This window comes from Berkeleyomyces rouxiae (assembly GCF_048999995.1).
Source record: "Berkeleyomyces rouxiae strain 22BRR77 chromosome Unknown BrBRR77_ptg000004l, whole genome shotgun sequence".
NCBI lineage: Eukaryota > Fungi > Ascomycota > Sordariomycetes > Microascales > Ceratocystidaceae > Berkeleyomyces > Berkeleyomyces rouxiae.
Window position 1 is genome coordinate 342,693 of NW_027396494.1, and position 21,597 is coordinate 364,289.

A 21,597-nucleotide genomic window follows, 5' to 3' on the forward strand; every position below is an offset into this window, starting at 1 on the left:
AAAATAGACGTCAGTCGCGCTGTAGGGTTAGGGTCGTACCGCATGGCCACTTTACGCGCGCCGACGCGTCTCTGGCCTTTGGCACGTGACCCGTGGCTGTTTTGCGGCTAATCATCCTGTCCCTGGAAATGCGCCTGCAGGGGATCAAGCTTGGACCCTGGAACAAGGGCATCGCGGCCTGCGGACTGCATCGACGGACGGTGCCTCTGGTCGCCCTCTTTGTTTGGTGTTTCGCTTCTTTGGCTGATTTTGCTGGCGCGTGGTGATTCGACAACTTGTCCCCTTTGTTTCCTTGCCCTGCGGTCCTTTTCTGGCATTGCTGTGCCTCGTTTTTTCTTTTCGGCACGTCCATCAAGCAGGCGCCGTCCATATACGAGTATCAGAGCTGCCTCTCAAGCTGCCATGGTGGCCCTGCGATAGTTGTTCCTTTGCATCTGCACACGTTGCCTGGCTCTTTAGCCGCTGCTGCCGCAGCCCGTCCCGTCTTGTTTTCTGCCGTTCCGACTGCGTCCGCCCTCGGCCTCTGTTCTGAATCTGTCCGACTCCATCCCGTACATTCCCATCCCTCCCTGCTGCGCTTTGCCGGCCATGTTTTCGGCAACCCCCGGCGACCGTTCCCGGGGCGTCTCACCCAGCACCACGAGCTTTGACAGCTCACACCCCAGGTTCGCCGTGGCCCACGCTACATGACGTAGTATCCCCGCTCCCACTAATGCGCATTTTCTAGACACGCTTCGGCCTATCGAGCCCATCCTACTGCGCGACGTGGCTCAACCGCTAGCTCAATCCACTCGATCGGCGGCTCATTAGATACCTCGTCCAGCACTTGGGGCAATCAAGTCCTAGAGTCCGGCCAGAATGGTGCGTTGTTTTTGTTCTGCGTCCCCGAAAACCCACTGTTAATAAACGAATGTGCCCGCAGCCATCTCTACTCTCCTACAGCCGCCCATACTCCGAACCGGCCTCCAGCCCCATGCCGGTCCGCTGGCCTCGAGCGCCCACAAAGCGCCCACCCCCCGCGATATCCCGCCCGTTCCTCTGACCAACATACCACACATTGAGTCTACAGAGTTTCGACCCTACCTCTCCAAGATCAGCGCCCTGTACGAGCAACTGCAACGAGCCCGAGATTCTGAAAGTGACCAAGCCTCGACTGTTGGCCCTTATCGACCCTCCGCCAGACTAGACGATGACGCATCCGAAGATTATCACCAGACACACCACCGCCGTCCCAGCAGTCGTGGGAATGGGGCTCCAGCTGGCGCAGGTCCCATATCACGACGCACGTCTATTTCATCAGCCGATATACTAGGCCACAGCCGACGTTCAAGCTCCGCCCAGGGCCGTCGCGTACACCACCAAGGCCCCTCCCCCCTATCCACCATCCCTGGTGTGTATTTTGAAGAAGACTTTCACCTTGAAAATCCGCGCACCTTTGATGTAGTGAGCGAGCGCTCCGAGGTCATCCGCGCAAACGACGACAGAGCTGCCGCCGCCAACGGCACTACACCTGCCGGGCCTCGAAAATCACTGGCGACCAATGCTATTCTGCAGGAAAAGTTGTCCTGGTACATGGACACCATCGAGGTCCATCTGATCAACTCCATTTCAAACGCATCCACCACCTTCTTTGGTGCGCTCGGCTCATTACGAGAGCTCCACACCGAGGCAGCCGACTGTGTACAAAGAATCCGCCACCTACGACAAGAGCTTGCTGCCATGGACCACGAAATTGTCGCCTCTGGAATGGAGCTGGTGCAGAAAAGACGGCGCAGTGAAAATATGCAACAGCTGAACGATGCCGTGGTGCAGGTCCGTCGCGTGGTTGAGGGTCTTGGGTACTGTGAGGCGTTGGTTGATAGTGAGCAGGTCGACAAGGCCTTAGAGGCTATCCAAGCTCTAGAGCTACTCATCGCCGGCGAAAAGGATGGGCCCATCGGCAACGAGCCATCCTATCAGCCCGGGGCCATCATCGACCTACGTAACGCTGTGGCTCTGGGTGGCATCAGCAACGACCTGAATGTTTTGCGGTGCCGCGTCGGCAAGTCATTCGAAACCCGCTTCCAAGACTTGCTCAAAAAGGACCTGCAAAACCACTACAAGTCTGCATCCAAGCACGACGTCCTTCTGCGCTGGAGCTCTTCCTCACTGCGCGCACGTGGTGGTAGCCAGTCTCGCGAGCTCTCAACGCCAATCCCCTCGCCCGCCATCCCGTCGTACATGCAATCCACTGACGAACTCCGGCAGAACTTGGTTGCACTGTTGCCAGGGCTGCACCAGGCCAATCACGTGGCCACAACCGTTTCCACATACTGCGAGTGGATCACCCACGAGATCCGATCTATTGTACGGCGGCCATTGCCCAGTGCCACTGATGATGATGCTGAGTCTACCATGTCTAGCGTGACGTCCCGCAGCAGCGGTCGACGACAAGGAACCCAGGAAATCCTGGCCCGAAATCTTCGTGCGCTGAGTGCCGAGGATGCTGAGGAGCTTTGGTGCACAATCTACGTCCATGTTGCAGAGGCCCTGCGCCGGCTATCGACCCAGGCCAAGATCCTCCTTGATGTTGCCAGCTCTGTGGACGAGCCTAGTGGTAGCCTCAAGTCCCCCGTCAGCCGGTCGCCATTGGTCAGCCCCATCACTAGCAAGTACAGTGATCAGGAGAAGAGCGTCTTTGAGGAAATGCACGAAAGCCTAGACTTGGCAAATCTCATGGGCAAGGCTGTCGACATGGCACACGACCGCATTATTCGAGTCTTGCGCGTGCGCTCTGAACAGAGCACGCACTTGCCCCTCATGTGGTTTCTACGATATTTCACCCTTAACCTTTACTTTGCTACCGAGTGTGAGTCCATCTCGGGCCGGAGCGGCACTGCGCTCAAGACCATCGTCAACGGCCACATCATGGAGTTTGTCAAGGAGCACGGTACAGCCGAGATTCAGAGTCTAGCCCAAGCCATGGAGGCTGACAATTGGAACGTCAAGGATTTTGACGAGTCAGATGCTACACTGTTGGCTGCTGTCTTGAACAGCGGTACTACTGACCCGCCGCAATGGTTTGAAGATACCCTAGTCTACAAGCCTTACCATGGGGAAGATGAAATACCCCCTCCGCCGCCGATCGCCAAGGACAAGGAAAAAGACAGGGAGAAAGACAAGGAAAAGGAAAAGGCACGTGCTGCGTTTATCGGTGAGGAGTCATGGTTTCTGCCGTACTCCGCCATCATCTGCCTGCGCGGCGTCACGCAGTTTATGCGCCTGACAGCAGGCATCCCGTCGTTGACGACCGACATTGGCCTCTCGCTCGTGCAGTACCTGCAGCTCTTTAACTCGCGCTGCCGCCAGCTGATTCTGGGCGCAGGCGCCACACGCTCTGCTGGCTTGCGCACAATTACTACTAAACACCTGGCGCTAGCCGTGCGCTCGGTTGACTTCATCGCGACGCTCATCCATTACCTGCGTGACTTTATGCGCCGTCACGCTGGTGCCACCAATACTGCAGTCGCAAGCCTCATGAGCGAGTTCGATCGCGTTCACCACCAGCTGCAAGAGCACCAGGATAACATCTACCAGAAACTTGTTGAGATCATGAGCGGCCGCGCCGTCGTGCATTCCAATGCCCTACGCAGCATCGACTGGACGGCCCCTGTCGATGGCCTGGCTCATCCGTATGCTGAGATGCTGGTCAAGGACACCAGTATGCTGCACCGCGTTCTTAGCAAGTTCATGCCAAAGCCGGCGGTCAATATGATTATGCTGCCAGTCTTTGCCAGCTTCAAGGAACACCTCGGCAAGGCGCTTCGTGAGGCAAACGCGCAGACAGAGGTCGGAAAGCAAAGGTACGTATCTTTTGTTTTTATTCGCTCGCAGTCTTTCCATGTCATATGTTACTAACAACCCTTTCCATGTTTCTAGTATGCTCGCCGATGTCAACTTGCTCATCACTAAGCTCAGTAAAATTGACGGCTTTTCCGATCTTGGCGACTACCTCAAGTCTATTGTGCAGGCAAAGGAGGTTTTGACTCAGCCCTCCCCATCACCGCCCAAGAAGGCGACAGCGCAAAGGGATGTAGTTTCAGCACCAGGGCTCCCAGCAACATCAATATCAGCGTCCACGCCGGATGCTAGCGATGCTGCAGCAAATCCCAGTGGTAGCGCTGATGCAGGGCGTACAAGTAGCAATGAGAGTGCGCGCGACAGCCATGATGGCACTGGCACCGGCACGGTCAAACCCGACAGTGCGACTAGCTCGGGTTCACATTCTTCTTCTGGCATTGCATCTCCATCTCCAACGCCACAGGCCCAGTTCCAGCCAGAGGGTAGTGAATCGGACAAATGAGGCGCTGAAGGCTTGCTGTCATCCTCTTCAGGCGGCCAAGGGCATCGATGGGTTCTAGACCTAGAAGCAATAGATGTACAAATACTTATTTTTCACTTCAAACCCTAACCTGTTGGATGGATAGTCATCCTTCATGAACCGTTCTTGGTCATGGGGTGTCGTCAGGAAGTTAGGTTCTTTAGAAGGCCATAAATACGTAGACAAGTACTGTGCTTACGAGCCATCACCAACGGGTTTAGTTTAGTTTGCGCTCCTTGCTTCTTTCTGTATGCGTTGTCGCAGAAAATTCCTGTTCATCGTGGGCGGGGTTATTTAGTTGGTTTGATGTGTGCACGGATAGAGCCTGGTCTACTTCTTTGTGATGGCCGGTCTGGAAGCTCCTTGCACTTGAATGCTGCCGCGTTGTCTCAGGTTGATTGGGTCTAGAGCCACATTTAGAAGTGCCCCTGGGCTCCTTTGGTGGGCGACTGGACAGTGTTCCTGGGCTACGGCCCAGCATGCAGGTACAGCTAGTTACACAAAGAAACAAGGGGGGCGCAGATAAGCCGCGCAATCATCAGGAATAAAAGTCAGATAAAAAATGGAAGACTCAGCGACCGGTAGATTTCCATGTGCGGAAGAAGGAGATCAAGATATGGAAGAGTGCTGGAATGGAAGATAATCTGAGGGTGGTCTTTGTCTTGAAGTTCAGCAGAAGAAGCACGACGGAAGAAGCTTGAAGCGGAACGAGCATTCCAACGGCAGTATGGGCAAAAGAAAAAAGAAGAAAAAAGAAAAAAAAGACCGCAAACATGCAGCTTGGCCTAAAGGATCTCCTCCAGGCCCCTCGTCGTTTTGTGTGACCCCGTCAAAAGGCGCGGGCCGGATGTGAAGAGGCAAAAGAGGGGCTAATGCTGTCAGGAAAAAAGGGAACAAGGAAGAGGGGAAGAAAAGCCCGAGGGGCGTCAGAAAACGAGGCCTCTGGTCTATTGCCTGTTGCCTGGAAAAGATGGCGCCCACAAGGAGACATCAAAGCATATGCCAATCACTACAGGGCAATTTCCAAAAGGGGCCGTCCAGGGGCACGCAAACATCTGACGTGGCCTGCAGTTGTCAGGAATCATTGTTTATACCTGACAACCAAGGCATCTTCACTTTTCACTGTGTAACTTGAACTGATAATTTCATCCAAAGATCCAAGTCTATTAACAACTCCAAATAAACAAAACTGCAAGTGTGGTATCTGTGTACAGGCCGTATGAACTCTTCTTGAAGAACAAAAAAATGAAAGACTAAAGTGGAGAACAGCCTTTCCCAAACATGTTGATATGAGCGATATCGTGAGGCGACGTATATGCTTTTCGATAGATGGCACATTCCACCACAACACATCGGGAGTGGCAGGTTATCGGGCACGATATCAAACAAACTGGGAAGCCAATTCCAGATGGATCTCACTAAGAAAAGCGAAGCCGGTCTGTGGTTGGCCAGTTGGGGGTACCTAGTGCTGTCTCCTTGACTTTCGTACAAGAAAAAATAAAGCTTGATGTTGAAACTGTGAAACTCATGATAATGAGGACAGTAGTGGTCCATCACCAAGCCCCAAAAAAAAAACCAAAAAAAAAAATATCCAAGAAACGAAGGGATCAACAGAAGAGTTCATGCATCATGATGCCCAGCCAGCACAGACAAGAGTCGCTGTGGTGACTGGAGTGGTCAGGCCCAAAGCAAGCAAGGCCTTGACCCGTTTGTCGAGGAAGCGCGTCTGAGCCCATCGTAGTAAAGAAAAGTAAAGGGACGACTAGCTTTTGTGCGTGTTGCACGATTGATATCAGGCGTTTCCTCTAGATGCGCTTGCTGGTAACAAATTTGCGGGGGAGCTGGTCGTGGTCGACGAAGCGCTTGTAGCTGCCGTTGCTGCCCAGAGTGCAGATGAGGTGGGTCTCAGAGGTGACCTTAGTCTGGACATCGTCGGGCAGGTAGTAGGCGTTGTCGCAGGGGAAAGTCTTGCAACCAGAAGTGGGAGACTTGGAGGAAGCAGGCCACATCTCCTTGACACCGTCAAAGTCAGTGGAGTTGACAATAGCCGAGACATCGAAGTAGGTCAAGCCGTTCCAGCCCTGGAAGGCAACCTCGCCTAGCATACCGTTGGTGTTGGAGGCACCATCGCTGACAGAGAACCAGTTGCCCAGCCAGCCCTCGGGGATGGTGACATCGACCGAGGCGCTGCCGGCGACGGTAACAGAGTCAACCGAAGCGTAGCCAACGGTGGGGGTGAAGATGATTTGGCGCGAGGTGCTATCCTTGGACTCGAAGGTAACAATGTTCTCAGCAGCGGCAAGGGCCGAGAAGATGGTGGCGGCAACAATGGAGAACTGCATTTTGATAGAAGAGAATGAGGTCTGAAAGAAAGATGTGTGATGATAGCGTCTTTGGTTCGAAAGAAGGAACGTAAAGAGATGCAGCTGTCGAAGCTGAGCGAGATAAGAATATATGAAATAGACTCTTAAAGAAAGTGGTGGTATTGAGTGACCAAGGAGTGTGTAGTTTGCAGAAAGGCAAAGAATGAATGTAATGACTTGAAGAAGGGAGACTGATCCGGCGAGACAACCCCTCGGAGGCTGGATGAGGACAGCCTCTTTATACTCGCTTGCGTCCCTTGGGTGGCAGACGGAGTGTTGGTACTGGTGACTCGGCGAACGCCAGGTCAAGCCATGATGAAACAAGTACCGGTACAAATACCCTCCTCCCTTTTGCAAGTATAAGTCCCGTTGAGTGCCATGCGGGTCTTGGGCAGCCATGCTTAGTCAATATTCGGCGGGCCTTGCTAGTCCAGCGCTAACAAGTGCAGGTTTCGGCATCCCTGGCGGCTTTCCTAATCCATCCATTAACACCCCGGCCTTTTTCCCTGTGTTTTACCGCTGATTGGCCCACAGCTGTGCTTCTGGCCGGGTCTAGTTTCTTTGGCCGAGGATGGTCCCTTGCTAGCTGTTCTGAGCCACGCGCCCCTCTGCTCTGCTGATGGGATGTCTCTGATGCCCCTGTACTCTGCTGTCCCTTGCAGATGTTTCTCCTGAGTCTAGACACTACGTGGACTTGGATACTCGCACAATAGAACGTAAATTCAGGGCATGGAAGGCGACAGGAAGTGATGAACGGCAAATTGGATGCCAGTGACAGAAGATGAGCTGGACGAGGGATGTCGGGCGTGATCTCCTTTTTTTTTCTTTTCTTTTTTTTTTCGGCCCAATCAAGAAAAGACTCTGGCGGATCAAGTCTAGAGCTCCAGGCCCAGTATAATCAGTTCGTCGCAATGTCATTTGTGTGGCAGCTCTCTGCTAGTTAGGCTGTCCATCTCTCCACCCGCCACACCCCGAACGCTTCTTTCAACCTCTTGAAATTCGTATCCAAGACAGCCCTGTCGCCCTTTATTAATTCGGGTAGCTCTTTTCCAGCCTGCTTAGCGAGCTTTCTGTTTTCATTCATGCCGGGCCCTGGATTGTGCTCGAGCTATAAGAGCAGCTATATCAGGTTGAGATCCCAGGACAATAATAGGTCTGCATTAAGTACTACATGGCTACGCGGCCACTGCTCCCCATTAGGCTATATTTTTCATGCTGTTGAAACATCTGCCATTGTTACTTGACAAGAATGTTGGTTGGTGATAAGCTTGTGCTTGTTCAATAGTGACACCAGTAAGTCTGGTTAGCTGTCCCTATATGCCCCCAGTTGCATGCAATAATGAATAACTAGTAAACGTATTTATTCAAAGAACTAGTTAGTCATGCCGGAACACGCCACATTCTAACAGTTTGGACCGGAATAGTTGGGGAAAATCGCGAATGACCCACTTGTCACGGCCAGCCAATCGAGCACAAGTATGCACAGGAAGCCGGTCTATGGCTGCTTAACCCTTTCTTTTCTGCGGCCATGAACTCGAATGCCTCCGTTGTTAGCCTCCCGCTAATGATGGGCGGTAGCTCCGATAAGCGGAGATATATCAATCATAGGCTTGGCCCTCCTTGACCCTCCCCGACCCTAATCGACCTGTACGGCCCGGTTTCACGCCATCCGGTTGTTTCCACTAAACAGTAGATGCAACACTCTTCCTACTGTCTTTCAAATTTGCACCAGAAGCTTCCTTTCTTTTCACATTTCCGCAAAGCAGCTTCCTGGAAACTCCCAGCGTCCCCGTAGACGGAAGTGAAAATTTTCCTTGCCAGTGCCTTGCAGCACGCAGGCTCTGCAGTTTATGCGGTAAGAGCCTATCCAGATTCAGCATGTTCCTTCCTAGACATGCTTTTTGAGGTAGGAGCCATGCATGCTCAAGTGGATCGCCGAGCCGTTATGTTACCATCTAGACCCGCAGCACTCAGTTTACCTCTCCCCCAGCCTCACCGCCAACTCTGCTGTAACTTCCTCCTCAGCTGACCCACAGCTTACATGCCCTGGTAAGTAGTTGAGTTTGTACCTTTGCCAGTAGTAAGCCATTGACTACCACCTCCGGCAACGCGTTGGCCAAATAAGCAGCCAATGGCGTTTGTTTCAACACGTCCTCCTTCCGCTTTCCCCGCTCCGGAATACAAGTACTTCAGCAGTTTGTTGGCCGAACGAACGAAGGAGTTAGCGGGTACCTAGATGGGCAGGTTAAATAAAATTCTAGACTCTTCCAGAATACCCCTCCGGCTTGCCGTTTCTCTAAAGCCGAGGCGAGAAGATCCCCGCTTTGACTGGCTTTTCTACGTATGTTTGGTCATAGCTTTTCAATCGACGCTAATGGAAATACTCTCTTGGCCTGGTCAACGGCTTATCCTGTAGAGCTGCCGAGCTAGAAATCTTCTACGTCTAGGCGGTTTTGGAAGTCCCATATCCAAGGTAACATGTGAACGCAGGCAAATACTTTGGTTTGGGTTTTCCTAACATTACCAGCACCTCTTCTGGTAGTTGTATAGAGTACCGGTTCTAGACTTGCCATTTTGGTCAAAACCTCTGGTTGTTGCTTTATACACAGGCACAAGTACTACAGGTTGTTAGCTCCTCGTGTAAACAATGGCTGCGTCAACATCTGGCGCCTTTTTTATAATTTATTAGGAAAGCACCTAATTTAGCATTCAAAATTCCTCTTGTGTTCGAAGTTCTTCTAGTTACCAACTTGAGAAAAGCGCGATGAAAACTCTTCCTGGGAGCAAGATATTAATGGCAAGAAATCTGAAAGGCTGGGGCCCCGCTCGGTAAAGAAACAGCATACACACAATTCCCAAAAGCAATTCCTGTGCTCAACTAAGGAAGCTGCGCAATCCGTTTCTTGTTGTTTTACGTGTTTTTGTCTATATCCGAGTTGGCATGTACTTTGACGTTGTGTCATTGTCTGGGTCATAGCTTCTTTCGCTTAGAGCATGGTGGTGTTTTGGTGTCACCTCAGATCTGGCCTAAACAGGCAAAGCACAAGCCATTACAAAGGCAGGATCCGAACCTAATTTATCAAACGGCTACGATCGACACATAATCCCGAACATTTGGGACTCGATCAACAGCATGCAAGCGTCCGTGATCTTTAGTAAACCTGGACACAGAGTTGATTTTCTGTCCACACCACCATCAACTGAGAGTATATACTCAACCCTTGTCTTATCAACGCCACAAACACAGAACCAGCGCCTTGTCGTGACTTCTTCTTACTATTCTTCAACAAAGCCGCGACTACCTGACATTTTAGAACATGGTGCCAAAACTACGCAGTTTCTATCTAATAACCAGTGCTTGCCCTAACTGTAGTGAGCCCGCCACTTAAATGTTTGTAACAATTGGTAATATCTCCGCATTCCTTCTTTCTGTAGGAAACCATCTGGAGGTCACTTCTCGTGAACGTTTGACCATATTCCAGAACAAGAAGTAAGATGTGTTTGTTCTTCTTCTTCCTGTCACATAGTAGCGAGATATTACGGAAGGTTCTGTCAGACTCCCTTCTAATATTGATGTCTCACAATGAAAAGCACCCCAAATGAAGATCTTACCCACGTGTTTTCATATCGTGACTGACAGACCACGACCTTAATCCCCAGCGTCCAGGTGGGAAATGGCCTATTCTTGGCATTTTTCGACGCTCTAAACAACCTCCTGCTTACAATATCACAAAATTTTGCAAAGAAACTGCCCTCCTTTCATGAGGGCTGGCGTTTCCACCTTCTGTTGTCTTTGCTAAACAAACATTATGGGCTTAGTCTACGACGATGGCAACAGCCAAATCGGTCGCCTCTTTTGTTTACCGTGATCTGGCCAAGAAACACCATAAAGAGCCCTCTCCAGCGCGCTCTCTGACTCTCATTCTTTTCCTCTTGTCTCCAGCAGCTCCAGCCACATCTTATCCAAGGCCATCTATTACCTTGTTTTCTTATTTCTCATTCTATCGGTCCACTCATTTTTCGTTACTTCATTCATCAATATCATCATGAAGTTTCTCCGCACGGTACTTCCCGTTGTGGGAGTCGCCTCTGTGGTGAACACCGCTGCACTCCCTGGTGGCAACACCAAGCGCGATGACTTGGAGGTCACCGGCTCTGGCCAGAGCGAGTACAAGCAGCCCGACTACCCTCACCCCTACGGCTATGAGGGCGAGGAAACCACTGTCACTGAGCATGTCACTCACACAAGCGTCGAAACCACCACCGCCTACAACACTGTGACCACCACCGCTGATGGCGCCGACACTGAGCACACTGTTACTGTTGGCGAGACAGTTACCGCTACCGCTCCTGGCTACGGCACTGCCTCCACCGTCACCGTTGGTGAGACTGTGACTGTTACCGCTCCCGGTGCTGATACTGAGCACACTGTTACTGTTGGCGAGACAGTCACCGCTACTGCTGCCGGCTACGGTGGTGTCTCCACTGTCACTGTTTCTGAAACCGTCACCGCTGCTGCCTCTGGCTACGCTGCTGACTCTACTGTCACCGTTTCCGAGACTGTCACCGCTACCGCCATTACCACCGCCGCCGGCTATGACACTGAGCGCACTGTCACCGTTACTGAAGCCGTTCCTACCACTATCCTTTCGACTTTTACTGGTGAACAGAAGACCGAGACCATCACCACTTCGGTTATTGTTCCGGCTACCGTTACTGAGGCCGTCACTATTCCTGCCACTGTCACCGCCACCGCCGCCGGTTATCACGATACCTCCATCCTGACTACCTACATCACTGTTGCCCCTACCCCCACGTATTCCCCTTGCCATACTGAACGCACTATTGCCCTGACAACTGTTGTCACCGTTCCCTGGGGTAGCTGGGGTGATTCCAAGCCCAAGCCCACTAACCGACCCTACCACCACTACTCCAGCTCGGCCTCTTCTTCGGCCATGGTTTATGCCTCTGGTGTAAGCCCTGCCTCTTCAACTGCCTCTCCTGATTCGGGAGATGCCTCCTTTGCCAACTCGCTCAAGAAGGCTGCCCTCAGTGCCTCTCTTGGCCGTGCATCGGATGCTCCCATTCCAGTTCTGGGCAACTTGGGCCCTTCGCAGACTGGAAAGCCCTACTCGCCTACTACTCTGAGCACCATTGCCCGCCCTTCGGGCACTCCCAGCTCGTCTGTCTACACTCCAGCCAGCGCCCACCGTCTGGCGGTTCGGGGCCACAAGGGTGGCTACGGCGCGTCTCCTGAGCCTGCTCCGACGAGTGAGGAGCCTTGCGACCCAGAACCTACTGATGAGCCTTGCGAGTCTGAGCCCCAACCTGAGCCTTGCGAGCCCGAAGACCAGCCCTCTTCTTGGGAACCCTCGAGACCTGAGCCCTGCGAGGAAGACAGAGCCCCCAAGCCTGAGCCTTGCGAGTCTGAAAAGCCCGTGAAGCCTGAGCCCTGCGAGTCTTCTGACAAGCCTTCTAGACCTGAGCCCTGCGAGTCGGAGAAGCCCTCCAAACCTGATTCCTACCGCCCTGCCCCTTGTGATTCAGAGGAGCCTGTCAAGCCTTACAAGCCCGAGCCCTGCGACTCTGATAAGCCCACTAAGCCCCAGCCCTGTGATTCCGAAAAGCCCTCGAAGCCTGAGCCCTGCGACGATGACTCTTCCAAGCCTGAGCCTTGCGAGCCTGAGCCCTGTGATGATGAGCCCGAACCTTGCGAGGAGGAGCCCAAAAAGGACGACAAGAAGAACAAGTGGTGGAAGGGCAAGACCGACAAAAAGGAGAAGGGCAAGAAGGACAAGGGCAAGAAGAAAGGCCTGAAGGAGAAGATGAAGGAAAAGATGAAGGGCAAGAAGGGTACTAAGAACGATGAAAAGAAGGACAAGTACAGTGACAAACCTACTCCTGTCAAGGGTGCTGCCTCTGCCCTCAGCTTCAATCTTCGCTGGGCCGCCACTGCGGTGATTGCCGGTGTTTTCGCCATGGTGTTCTAACCTTGATGTAGTTTGACGGTGCCTTAAGTACCAAGGAATTCTTAAAGATTTTGTGCTTTACTCCTGTTTCTATTTTCAAGATAGCGTTGTGATGGTTTAATCATCTGGAAGGATGGGACGTTGAATTCTCTAGAGTTGGGATGTTAGCTACATAACCTATGCTCAATAGACTCGGTTTCTGAACCTTTAGACATTGAAGTTGATGTTGTCATTGATGTGATAACTAACTACATGATTAGGGTTAAGTTTCAAAGGGTCTTGTGTCTGTGTGGAAGTGTTGCTATTCATCTATGACAAGAAACGACGGTTATAGAGTCTGTGGATATTGGAGATCAAGATTGTTATAGGCGATATAACATGGGTGTATAAAAACGAAAATAAGCTCGCGATTGACGTTTAGCATGTTGATCGGGATGCCGAGTGTTAAAGGCCAAGTCTAGTGCATTAGTTAATTGTATTTGCATTAATAATCTAATCAAACATTCAAAACTTCAACAAGGAGTACACAACAGAAAAGCGACAGACAGTAGCGAGACCTGGCTATAAAACATAGGCTCGAGAAGATGAAGTGCCATCATCGTCATCATCATTAACATCATCAGACAGGAAGCGAGGCGAAGGGGGATATGGAGAACTATCAGAAGAGGAACGAGCAAAGGGAAAAGAATGGTTGGCGGAGTGGGCATCACTGTTGACGATGGGGTCATGTGAGTATGAGTACTTTGGCGGCACAGAAGAAGAGGGAGGAGACGACGGGCGGCGCACGGGAAAGAGTAGATGGGGGCGCGGGCGCGGCAGCGGCGTCGAGGCATCAATGGCGGCTGGCGACGGGTTCAAGATGGTGTCGAGGTATTCGTCGAGCGAGGGCCGGGCGGTCGACAGGCCAATGATGGCGGAGAGGCTGCGGCGCGGGATGGCGCGCAGGAAAGAGGCGGAGAGGGGGGGTGAGGCCGAGGCCGAGGCAGAGGCGTGTGGTGGGGCCTGAGTGAGTGCAGAGACAGGGAAGACGGTGCGGTCGGATGGGGACGGGAGCGCGGGGCGCTAGTCGCGCTCGCTAGCCAGGAGGCTGCCGCTGGCGCTGGGTCTGCGGGCGTGAGAGGAGTCGTGGACGTGGGCATGGGCGGGGGCCACTTCGAGGCGGGCGCGGGCGTCGCGCGCGAGAGCTTTGGCTTCTTCGACTTCGACGCCGTCTTCACACAGCTCGGTGGCCAGGCGGCTGGCTGTGGCGTATTCGCCGGTCTGGAGGGCGTGGCGCGCGAGCCACATGCGGGCCTTGGAGGTGGCAGCGGTGACGCCGGTGCCCTCGACGGGGGAGCCATCGGGCGAGGACGGCGGGGCAATGGAGGCGGGTGTGGTGGAGGCCGGGGCTAGGTGCTGCAGTGTCGGGTCGTCGTCGGACATGACGGTGTCGTCGGCAGCGGGTGATTCGCGCATGGATGTGGATGATGGGCCAGTGGCGCTGGTGGGCAGGCCTTGGAGGTCGGAGGAGAGGGCCTGGGCGGCTGCGGCGCCGCCGACTTCCTGTGCCATGCAGAGTTCCATGTAGGCTTTGGCGGTGGGGATTTCATCGAGCTGTTCATGCATGAGTGCAATTTGTAGCAGGACTTCTGGGTCCATCTGACGCGGCACGCCACGGACACGGAAGTTGTCGCCGCTTCCGGGCGAGCCCCCCATCTCATAGTAGGCGTCGGCCATGAGTGCGCGCTTGAGAGCCTTTATTGCTTCTTGGTAGTGGCCCATTTTCTGTGTGCAAGTTCCAATGGCCATCCACATCTTGCCGTCCCATGGACGGAGGCCGCAGGCGCGCTTATAGTACCAAAGCGAATAAGCGTGCATTTCCAGCATTTCATATGTTTGGCCGAGGCCATACCAAGCGCGATAGTCGCGGCGGTTCACATCCACGGCGCGACGATAAGACTCGATGGCTGCATGTGTGTTCTTTAGTTCAACATACTCGTGGCCCATCAGAGTCCATGCTGACAAACATGAGCGGTCCAGAGTGAGGGCACGACGGAAGTATTGGACGGCTTTTTCATGCATCGACAGAAGGGAGTAGTAGTTGCCGATAACCACACAAGACTCGGGGCGGAAGCGGTCCACATTGGAGCAGAGATGTGCCAAAAAGGCCAGCTTTGGGCGCATTCCCAAGACATATAGAATGTTTGAATAGTGGTCTAATGAATCCAGGCGGTGTGGATGCAAAGCCAAGAGCTTGCTAAAAGTCTGTTCGGCGCCGTAAAAGTCTTTGGCATGGTAGGCAAGTAATGCTGTACAAGTAAGCAAAAAGGCTGATGTTGGAAAAATCATGACAAGCTGCTCAAGAGAGTTGAGCAGGTTACTGGAGTGCTGGTAGAGTTCCAAGGAAGTGTGAACATGGAATATAAAGGACATGATGTTTTGAGGAAGCTGTGCTGTGATTTCGTTCAAAAGCTCGGAGCGTGTGACAATGTTGGTCAACTCGAGCCAGCAACCCCAGTTCATGGGAAACAGGTGAACGCTGTTGATGAAGTATTCCATAGCTTTTTGGTCGTTGGAGTCTTTTGCAAGGACCATGCCGTACAGATACTCGAGCCAGCCTTGACTTTTTTGCGCCGCCTCGGGTTCTGAGAACCATCTTTCCAGGTAGCGCCCTACCACAATGAGGTTCTTGTTCACAACATTGCCGAGATCCTGAGCACCCATGACCATCTCGGTATCTTCCTCTTTGCGCTTCTCGCCTCCCATGAACTTGGCATAAAGAGCAAGAAACAAGCTGCGCTGGCTGATCTTGGGGAGCGGCGCCTGACTCGGGAATAGGTTTTCATTTGGCGGTGAGCTCCTTGATGATGATTCTGAGGTGCCAGTTGAGGACTTCGTCCTTCTAGAATTGGTGTTTTTTTTGTTGTCGGTTATGCCGCCTAGGAGAGAATCGGGTAGGAAGACAGCTGCGCATCGGTCGTATTCGCGACAATCAAAAAAGGACTTTGCCAGCAGGTATTTGTTTGTTTCTTTGGCCTCCAAAGCGGCCTCCTCAGGGTCCTTGTTGCCGGTAGAGAGAATAACAGAAGGGCATGGATCAACAGCGGGACGCTCGGCTTGGGATGTTCTTTGTTCGTCGTCGGGATCTGGCAGCGAGTCGAGAAGTTCAGCGGCCCTATCGTACGCGAATGTTAGACAGGCGATGGGTTCAGCAAGCAAGAACAGAGCAAACAAACCATTTTGCAGATTGATACAAGCAGCGTTCTGAGCATTTAACGACAGCTTCTTGGAGTGCGGCGCGCAATTGGACGCGGTCGCTGTAGCTCAGCGACATGGCAAGAAACTGTGGTGGCTATTCTTGAAAGCGAAAAGGTTCGCGGGGCGGCAGCGGTGGCTGTCCGCAAAGGTCGAAGAACAAGACCGATGGGCAGTCGGTTACGCGCGAAAAGTGTAAACAGAGAAGAGGAAACTGAGATGGCCCCGCGGCACTGAAACGCTCCAAAGTCGGTGAAAAAAGTTCTGCCGGTTCAGTGTATCTCTAAGCAGTTACCTGTATAACGGATGCGAGGCGTTTGAAGCTACTGCCGTTGCCGTTGTAGCTCGCCGGGAGCCCACCACACTCACGAGCGGCTACCTCGACTTCCCCTCATTCTGCCGCCATCCACCGCCCGCTGATCCACGCAACCAGGGCCATCCTAGCCCCACCGCCGAAGCGCTCAACAGAGCCCTTCTGAGCTCGTCGCACCGTGTGCACACTGTGTCGCCCACTGTGTCGCCTACGTCTTTGTCGACTTCACTGCACTTCCTGTCCTCTTTGACTCCGTGTTGTCTTTTTCCCAGCTTGGCCCCCATCACGACTTTGAAAGCCACTTACTCCTTCGCCCTCGAATCTCTCTTCCAAGCCTCTTACTGTCCCCTCCATCCGCCATCATGGCCCAGAAAATCACCCGCGAGCAGTTCGAGGCCGACTTCCCCAAGTTGGTCGACGCCATCATGGAGCACTGCGACCAGTACAAGCTCCCCGAGGAGTTCAAGGACTGGTTCCACCGCGTAAGTTGTTTCTACGCTGGCCAGCCAGCTCCATTGCTCTGCCTACGTCACCGCCTAGCTCTGTTATCTCCCTCAGTCACCCACTAACAACCCCGCCATGTGCCCCCTCCCTTTCTAGAGTCTCAAAGCCAACACCATTGGCGGTAAATACAACCGTGGAATGACTGTCCATGACTCGGTCGTGCTCCTCAGCGGCGCCCCTCTCTCGGACGAGCAGCGCTTCCAGTCGAATGCCCTGGGCTGGATGACTGAGCTGCTCCAGGCCTTCTTCCTGGTCTCGGATGATATCATGGACTCGTCCATCACCCGCCGCGGTGCTCCCTGCTGGTACCGCCAGGAGAATGTCGGCATGATTGCCATCAACGACGCCTTCATGCTGGAGTCCTGCATCTATGTCCTGCTCAAGAAGTACTTCCGCTCTCACGCGTGCTACGTCGACCTGATTGAACTCTTCCACGACATCACCTTCAAGACTGAGCTGGGCCAGCTGTGCGACCTGCTGACAGCCCCCGAGGATAAGGTCGACCTGAACAGATTCTCGCTCGACAAGCACTCCTTCATTGTTATCTACAAGACCGCCTGGTACTCGTTCTACCTGCCCGTGGCCCTGGCTCTGTACCAGCTCAACATTGCCACGCCCAAGAACCTGAAGCAGGCCGAGGACATTCTGCTGCCACTCGGTGAGCTGTTCCAGATCCAGGACGACTACCTCGACAACTTTGGCGACCCCGAGCACATTGGCAAGATTGGCACCGACATCCAGGACAACAAGTGCTCATGGCTCGTGAACCTGGCCCTTTCCAAGGCCACCCCCGAGCAGCGCGCCCTGCTCCACGAGAACTACGGCCGCAAGGACGCTGCCAAGGAAGCTGTGGTCAAGCAGCTGTACAATGACCTGGGCCTCAAGAAGATCTTTGAGGACTTTGAGGAGGAGCGCGCTTCTAGCATCCGCGCTAAGATTGACAACCTGGACGAGAGCGAGGGTCTGAAGAAGGAGATAATGCACGCCTTCTTGAACAAGATTTACAAGCGCTCCAAGTAAAGGGAAAACAAAAAGAAAAAGGATCCCCCCTTGATGCAAACTACGCAGCTGATATAATACTACACCATGGATTGTGACGTTCCATCACCTTGGCCACTTCACGCCAGGCCGCATTCAGACTATAGCCAAGGGCACTAGCATAAGCATTCATCAAGTCCATTATCAAACCGGCACAGTGTCTATATGATCCATGCATCTTGTATTAAAAACTAAGGGCGTAGCAGATTCCGGATTTTTCAATGCACTCTATAAACTAGGGTCATTCGACGGCATAAAAAGGATTAAGCAAGAGAAGAAGAGGATGTGAATATAAAAAAGGAAAAAGAAACAAAAAAAAAGGAAATAGGCGTGGCAGGCCAGACTTGTGTGGCCAGCATGTTGTATCAATCCCACCCAGCCGAACGCCATCCAGTCAATACAAATGAGAAATCACAAGAGTTAGATAGCAAGTCTCATGGAGAGAAAAGAAGGTCAAGGGAAATCAAAGACAGAAAAACATCGCTGATATGTAACAGGGTTAAAGGACACAGAAACAACCTACAATTGTTCCCGTCCTCCATTTAATGAAACCGCCGCCCGTACGGATCATTATGGCTTGCCACGGCATGAGGCAGGGGTGGCATAGGCGGCGCGTCAGCCCTACGGGCCTTAGCTCCGGTAGCACTGCGGCTTCGCGGTGCAGCTGAAGACCCCGACGCGTCAGGACGGCTGTAGCTATGCAACAGGCCCTGACCATATCCATGGCTAGAACTGACACCAGGTCTCCCGCGAGACTCTGTTCTGCCCGTGCTGCGCACCGTGTTCGTGCGGCCCAAGCTGCCACTACTGGTGCTTGCGCCAATAAGCCCGCCGCTACTGGAGCGGGGCATGTTGGCGGCAGCGGCAGCCACGCTACCAGGGAGACTGCTGTTGCCACCGCCGCCGGCAAGGTCGACAAGGGGGATTCCGGCGGGTGCGCGCACGGCGTGACCTGGGCGGTCATAGCGAGAAGTTGGTGGAGCGGCACTAAAGTCAAGCATGGGGCGCACAATGTTAGACCCGGTGCCAGTACCGGGGTTGTGGGTGGTATTGGCTGCAACTCCGGGGCCGGAACCGCTGCCACCGCGGCCCCGCGAGCGCGAGCGAGACCTTGTTGTAGAGGAGCTGTTGGTCGTGTTGGTGCGGCCGCGGCCGCGACGCTTTTGGTCTTGCGTGAAGGCGTTGGGGAGAGGAGGGGGTTGGCTTTGAAGCTGCTTAGAAATCGTGTGGAAACCACCACTACTGGTGATAGGCACTGGAGTCACCCGGACGCTCTTGCTGCGCGAGGGCATCACGATGCCATTGTTAATCAGTGACGGGCCTGCAGTAAAGGGGTCGCCCAAGTCCTTGTTGTTGGCATTGGCAGAAACAACAGCCGCTGCTGCAACAGCTTCTTGTCTACGACGCTCATAGTTGGCACCCAGCAGACCCGAAGAACTAAAGTCTTGCTCCATATCACTGGTCTGATTAGGGTACTTGCGCTGCGATTGATGAGTGGCATTATGAACGGGTGTGATAGCTGGCGAGGGCGGCGCATTGAGATTCCCAGCGGCTGCGACAAGGGGGAAGCTTGGTGACTTGTGGTTTTTGGCTATAAATTGTGAGGACTGTGGCTGTGTCAGAGTCTGAGACTGGTGCTGAGACGGCTGTGTCAGAGTCTGAGACTGGTGCTGAGACGGCTGAGTCTTTTGGCGTTGTTGCACAGGCGGAACAGTTGCTGAGGTTTTGGGCATACTGGGAGCAGTAGTGTTTTGGGACCGAGCTGGGGCCATATTCCTGTGTGAGACTGTAGTAGATCGATTCATGCTGGACGTTTTTGGCAAGTAGCGCTCACTATCTGGAGCTTTGGTGGTCTCTCGTCTCATCGGCTTGGGGGCACTAGCTGGTAAGAACTCTTTGCCAAAGTCTTCTAGAGGCTTGTCAAAACGTGACATGTCCATTAGAGGCTCAAAGGCGCCAATAGTGTAGGGCGTTTCGTCAACAGAGACCTTCATCCGGTGATGGCCAAGACGGGATACCTCGGTCTTGAGACGATCGACTGGGCGCTTGCTAGCTATATCTACAGACACGGATTTGACTGCAGACTTAGGTGTAGAACTATCCACAACACCCATCTTGTTCACCAGGTACCAGCTTCTCCAGGCGTGGATAGCGTCATGGAAGCGGCGAGCCAGATCAGCGTCATCAGTGCAGAAAAAGTGCACAAAATTCTCGCCCTTGGGAAAGACGGCCTGCTTCTGAAGACTCTTGACAGCGTAGCAAAAGCGCTTAGGAGCCTTTAAGACTTTCCAGGCAGAAGGGCCAACATCCAACGGCGGTTGGAAGATTTCGAAATCAGAGAGATGGCATAGCGTCTGGGCGTCCTTGTCAGTAGGCTTGAGCCCCGACTTTTTCGCCATAAAGACCTGGCCGGTCTCGAGAAGAGTCACATAGCGCTTCTGCCATTTTGCCGTGCGCCCCGAGTGGTACATCTGAAAACAAAAGCCAGCTGGGGGCTGGGGGGTTTTCTGCACGGCCTTGAACGACAGGTCCCAATCAGCAGACGAAGAAGAGTCACGCGGAATGATTTGCAGAGAATTTTGGGCATCAAAGTCCCAAGAGTTGAGCACATCTCTGATGGGCTCGTAGCGACGCAATCTACGCTCCAGGAACAACTGGCGGTATCCTTCCATTAAAATGCTAGTGGCAGGGTTAATATTTTGAGTCATGACATTTGCAGCCGAGTAAAGCAAATCTGACGGCGTGGTATCTGCTGTGACTGGCAATGATATGGTAGAATTCCCACAGCTGACAGTGACTCTCTGCGGAGGGTGGTTAGCTGAGCGTTCGGCCAGCGTGGGGGCCATGCGCCGAGGCAGCACAGTAGAATGCGGTACTCACTCTCTCGCCGGCGTTGCTTGCTGTCACGGGGGCGTCGATCTGGGGCACAATACCACCACCGCCCACGCCAATAAAGCGCTTGGGTGAAGTTTGGACTGCCATCTGAAGCGAGTTTGTGTAGCAGTTGGTGGAGGGAGCCAAAATTCAGGGTCTTGGTGATGAGCACTAAAGCGGAATAGGCGGTATATTTCAGGGTCTCGCAGTGCAATAACGACGAGCTAGATTCAGGGTTCCTTGATAGACGGAACACAAAACGCAAGCAGGCCAAATAAGAACGAGGAAACAAAGTTGGTGATGGTGACAGGAAAACCGGGCAATTTATGGGGGGGCTTGGGGGTTTGGGGGTTTGGGGATTGGGGTATGCAGGAGTAGTTTCCTGTAGGTATGGATGTGCTGTGCTGGTGCTCGCGTGGATGGGGAAGGCGGCGAAGCAAGCAGAATAGAAACAAACGGTAAAGAGCCGACGGTGGAAGGTGGTCAGAGAAAGAGGAAGGAAGGAATGAAGAAGGAAAGAATGGAGCCTTGGTTAGTACTAGTAGTTATTTCTCGTCCTGGCGGCTCCTGCCTGCGACAAGAAAAAAAAGGCGTGTGCGCGCAGCTACTTGAAACCAAGTCAAACGGACAACAAAAACGAGAGAAGAGCAACAGCGATTCCCGGGACGACGAAACAGGGCCAACGCGCAGATATAAGAGCAAAGCCACGCACGAGTCACGGCGTTGAAAGTGCCTGCGCAACAGATGGACAGACAGCAGCAATAAGACAGGCGAGCAAGAAAGAGAAGAAGGCAAATCACACCAGTCCACGCGGCACAGTACAAGTAACTATCTGCTATAATTGGCCCCAGAAATGTAATTAAGCAGCTGCTAAACCCGACGAGGGGGTAGTTTCTTTCTCTCTAAACCTGCTAACTAAACTGGGGCTGATGATGCAAAATT

General features: G+C 53.1%; 6 protein-coding genes across 6 annotated transcripts; 3 read left to right on the forward strand and 3 right to left on the reverse strand.

Moving 5' to 3' along the window:
• Positions 1–588: 588 nt before the first annotated feature.
• Positions 589–4,342, forward strand: BROUX77_004303 (uncharacterized protein; the record flags this gene model as incomplete). Its single annotated transcript, XM_073749051.1, has 4 exons — positions 589–665; positions 728–861; positions 923–3,842; positions 3,919–4,342. 4 exons carry the CDS (start codon positions 589–591, stop codon positions 4,340–4,342), a joined length of 3,555 nt encoding a protein of 1,184 aa, XP_073604760.1.
• Positions 4,343–6,165: 1,823 nt separating this feature from the next.
• On the reverse strand, positions 6,166–6,702 carry BROUX77_004304 (uncharacterized protein; the record flags this gene model as incomplete). Its single annotated transcript, XM_073749052.1, has 1 exon — positions 6,166–6,702. One exon carries the CDS (start codon positions 6,700–6,702, stop codon positions 6,166–6,168), a length of 537 nt encoding a protein of 178 aa, XP_073604761.1.
• A 4,067-nt stretch (positions 6,703–10,769) lies between these two features.
• On the forward strand, positions 10,770–12,713 carry BROUX77_004305 (uncharacterized protein; the record flags this gene model as incomplete). The annotated part of the gene is made up of 1 exon (XM_073749053.1): positions 10,770–12,713. The coding sequence occupies one exon, from the start codon at positions 10,770–10,772 to the stop codon at positions 12,711–12,713; it is 1,944 nt and encodes a 647-aa protein (XP_073604762.1).
• A 540-nt stretch (positions 12,714–13,253) lies between these two features.
• On the reverse strand, positions 13,254–16,005 carry BROUX77_004306 (uncharacterized protein; the record flags this gene model as incomplete). The annotated part of the gene is made up of 3 exons (XM_073749054.1): positions 13,254–13,754; positions 13,824–15,846; positions 15,908–16,005. The coding sequence occupies 3 exons, from the start codon at positions 16,003–16,005 to the stop codon at positions 13,254–13,256; spliced, it is 2,622 nt and encodes an 873-aa protein (XP_073604763.1).
• Positions 16,006–16,601: 596 nt separating this feature from the next.
• BROUX77_004307 (uncharacterized protein) lies at positions 16,602–17,763 on the forward strand (the record flags this gene model as incomplete). The annotated part of the gene is made up of 2 exons (XM_073749055.1): positions 16,602–16,721; positions 16,840–17,763. The coding sequence occupies 2 exons, from the start codon at positions 16,602–16,604 to the stop codon at positions 17,761–17,763; spliced, it is 1,044 nt and encodes a 347-aa protein (XP_073604764.1).
• Positions 17,764–18,323: 560 nt separating this feature from the next.
• BROUX77_004308 (uncharacterized protein) lies at positions 18,324–20,763 on the reverse strand (the record flags this gene model as incomplete). The annotated part of the gene is made up of 2 exons (XM_073749057.1): positions 18,324–20,582; positions 20,662–20,763. The coding sequence occupies 2 exons, from the start codon at positions 20,761–20,763 to the stop codon at positions 18,324–18,326; spliced, it is 2,361 nt and encodes a 786-aa protein (XP_073604765.1).
• Between the last annotated feature and the right edge of the window lie 834 nt (positions 20,764–21,597).